This window comes from Sinocyclocheilus anshuiensis, unplaced genomic scaffold, assembly GCF_001515605.1.
Source record: "Sinocyclocheilus anshuiensis isolate Anshui unplaced genomic scaffold, SAMN03320099.WGS_v1.1 scaffold332, whole genome shotgun sequence".
Lineage (NCBI taxonomy): Eukaryota > Metazoa > Chordata > Actinopteri > Cypriniformes > Cyprinidae > Sinocyclocheilus > Sinocyclocheilus anshuiensis.
The window spans coordinates 1,125,537-1,128,732 of record NW_015554181.1 but is presented as its reverse complement, the minus strand read 5'-3'; the positions used below and the strand labels follow the sequence as shown (position 1 = coordinate 1,128,732).

At 34.6% G+C, this 3,196-nt stretch overlaps 1 protein-coding gene across 3 annotated transcripts in view; it reads left to right on the top strand.

Annotated features, from left to right (window-relative positions):
- The window catches only part of LOC107671034 (bicaudal D-related protein 1), a 40,970-nt gene that overhangs the window by 31,489 nt on the left and 6,285 nt on the right, over positions 1-3,196 (top strand). For all 3 annotated transcript variants that reach the window (XM_016463875.1, XM_016463874.1, XM_016463876.1), the window contains 2 exons: positions 2,561-2,779; positions 2,862-3,005. In XM_016463875.1, the coding sequence (XP_016319361.1) occupies positions 2,561-2,779; positions 2,862-3,005 (363 nt within the window). The remainder of the gene's footprint in view (positions 1-2,560; positions 2,780-2,861; positions 3,006-3,196) is intronic.

The following is a 3,196-nucleotide window of genomic DNA, read 5'->3' as shown; positions in this document are numbered from 1 at the left end:
ACTGTTTTCAACATTGCTAATAATCAGAAATGTTTCTTGAACAGCAAATCAGCATATTAGAATGATTTCTGAAGGATAATGCGACACTAAAGACTGGAGTAATGATGCTGAAAATACAAGCTTTGCATCACAGAAATAAATTATATTAAAAAAAATATTCGTATAGAAAATACTTATTTGAAATTGAAATAATATTTCACAATATTATCATTTGTACTGTATTTTTTAACAAATTAATGCAACTTTAGTGAGCATAAAAAACTTCTTTCAAAAACATCACAAAATCTTACCAATCTTAAAGGGATAGTTCACCCAAAAGTGAGAAACAGCCCATTATTTACTCACCCTCAAGCCATCCTAGGCGTATATGACGTCCTTCTTTCAGATGAATCCAATCGGAGTTATATTAAAAATTGACTTTGATCTTACAAGCTGTTTAATGGCAGTCAGCAGGTGTTGCAGTTTAACAAAAAAAGAGAAACAAAAAAGTGGGGGGAAAACACTGCTAGAAAATGAAAGCCATAAATCTAAACAAATTGGGTTTTAAGGTTGATACCTCAGAAAATGAGCTTTAAGTGAGATTTTTAGGATGCAGTACCAAACTTTTTCCATTAGATGCCAGCAAAACTCCACTGGTATACACAGCGGTGGGATTTGTGATTTCTCTCTAAAATTACATGCAAACACATTAGTACACACATAGGCTACAAACCACTCTCTGACATCCATGCCAACATACGTGCACGCCTTGTTCTACGTGCAGTCCACATAACAGCCTATATCTCAAAATATTGTTTAAATAACTATGCAAAACAAACAGCGTGGGATTAAATTTTTTTTTTTTTCATCATTTTTAAATTAAATTCAAAAATATAAAACAAATCAGTATGTTCTTAACAAATTCAAACAAATAATGTTTCTCCACATAAGAATGCAGTAACTACATAAAACATAAAATGAAATGAATACCGAATTACCGATATCAACAAATGACGTCATGCACGTGCACGCGGAGGCCAGTCGAATTCTGGCAGGCCAGGCAGTCGAAATTCAGCACAACAGGCTTCCACATACGACAGTCCACAGAAGTGAGAGAAAAGTGTTTATTACGTTTGAAATATGGATATTTTTCTTACAAAAATGCATGGATTTGCTACAGGAGGTCTTTATTCACCCCTTTTATTACGGATGCGCGCACTTTATTTAACATCTTTTGGACTGTTGAACAGAAACGCCCACCCACTGCAATGATAACGTTTGGAATAGCCAGGACAATTTTTAATATAACTCCGATTGGATTCGTCTGAATGAGAAAGTCATATACACCTAGGATGCCTTGAGGGTAAGTAAATCACAGGCTAATTTTCATTTTTGGGTGAACTAACCCTTTGATATTTTTCTTAAAACAAATCAACATTAACCTAGGGTGTTTATTTAACTTTTAATCCACATTATAAATGCCTTGCAAAATAAGCGAGATTGGTCTCCTTTCACTGAAGACACATGGATCCAACTTTGGAAAACCTGGAAATATCAGGAAATTTTACATTTGTCATTTTCAGGAGGTGTCACTGAATTGCTAAAATTTAAAAATTCATGGAGTGCATATACTAGTCTATAGTGAAGATGCATTTTTCTAGTTAGGCTCAGCTCTTAAATATTCCATAGACTAGAAATTGCGTTTTGCATGAACAAATGCCTATAAAATGATCTTTAAAAACTGCAATCACAAAACACTGGAATACGCATTGAATGGAAACGCATTGAAAATCGGTGACATGCTTACTGTTAAAATTGCAAATGTGATCAAGCCACATAATTTGAGAAATCATTCACATGTAGGACAAATTGCGCAGAATGACCCTTGTGAAGACGTAGTGTGCTTAATTGTACTGAATGTGCACATGTAAAAGTACATTTCTTAAAAACTGTACTTGTAAATAATAAAATATTAATGAGAGACACATGACTATTTCTTAACACACTTAAGTTTTATAAAGTGCAAATTGTAATAATGTAAAATTAAAAGTTTTTCTTTAAAAGGTCATTATAAATTATATTTTAAAAAGTACACTTTTGATGTGAATAACCATACCAATGCACATGTAAAGTACTTGATTATAATTATACCTGTAGTTTTATTTGATATTACATTGAAAGTTAATATATTAAATGTACTAAATTGCAACTTCATTATTACAATTGTGTAATAATTATTAATATATTTAAATACATGGCATGTAAGTTTCAATAGAAATGGCATTAAAGTATATTTTAGTTTATCATAAATGCTTGTCAGTACATTTGCCAGTACTTTAACCAATTACAAAGACAATAGAAGTAATTATGAAATTACTACATAAATATACTATATAAAGATGTACTACATAAAGAGGGCCAGAAGAGCACTCTAAAGTTCAGCTATATGCATTTAATATAAACTGAATCTACAATACATTTTAATTTAATTGCAACTAACATGCAATAAAATGTCGGAGAACATTACATTCAGTTTGTTCTTTTAAAAGTCTTTTAAGAGTCTGTCTTCTCTTTTCTTCAGCTCCGGCTGCAGCTGTGGGAGGCTTACTGTCAGGTGCGATCCATCTGCTCCCAGCTGAGAGGAAATGACATCACAGACTCCGCCTTATCCACAGACTCGTCCATGGACGAGTCTTCAGAGACGCTGTCAGCTAAAGACGTCCCCACGGGGAGTTTGCACGCTAGTCTTCTGGAGCTGCGCAGACTCACGCAAAACCTGCTGGATGGCAACGAATCTACGGTAACAATCATATGCACATCTGCAAGCTTTACTGCGAACATTATTATTATTATTATTCAACACTTGTTTTGCATGCATTCAGGGTTCACGGCGCAGTGATGAGGAGGTTCTGGAGGAGCAGGTGCGTAAATTGAGCGAGGAGCTGCGAGAGCTTAGAGAACTGTACGAACAGGAGCAGGAAAAAACACACAACAGCCAGGAGGAGGTGCTACAGCTCCATAATCAGGTACATGTACATACACCTCGCTTTTCAGACCGATGAGCTTTGTAAAAATCGACGTGTTCCAGAAAGGCGAGGCATAGAGGAGGAACAATCATTTACAGTATGTGGAAAATAATGTGGTTTTTGAACCTTAAACCGCATAAACACATTTCATTACACCAAATACACAACATAATGTTCTTTTTAGCAACGTC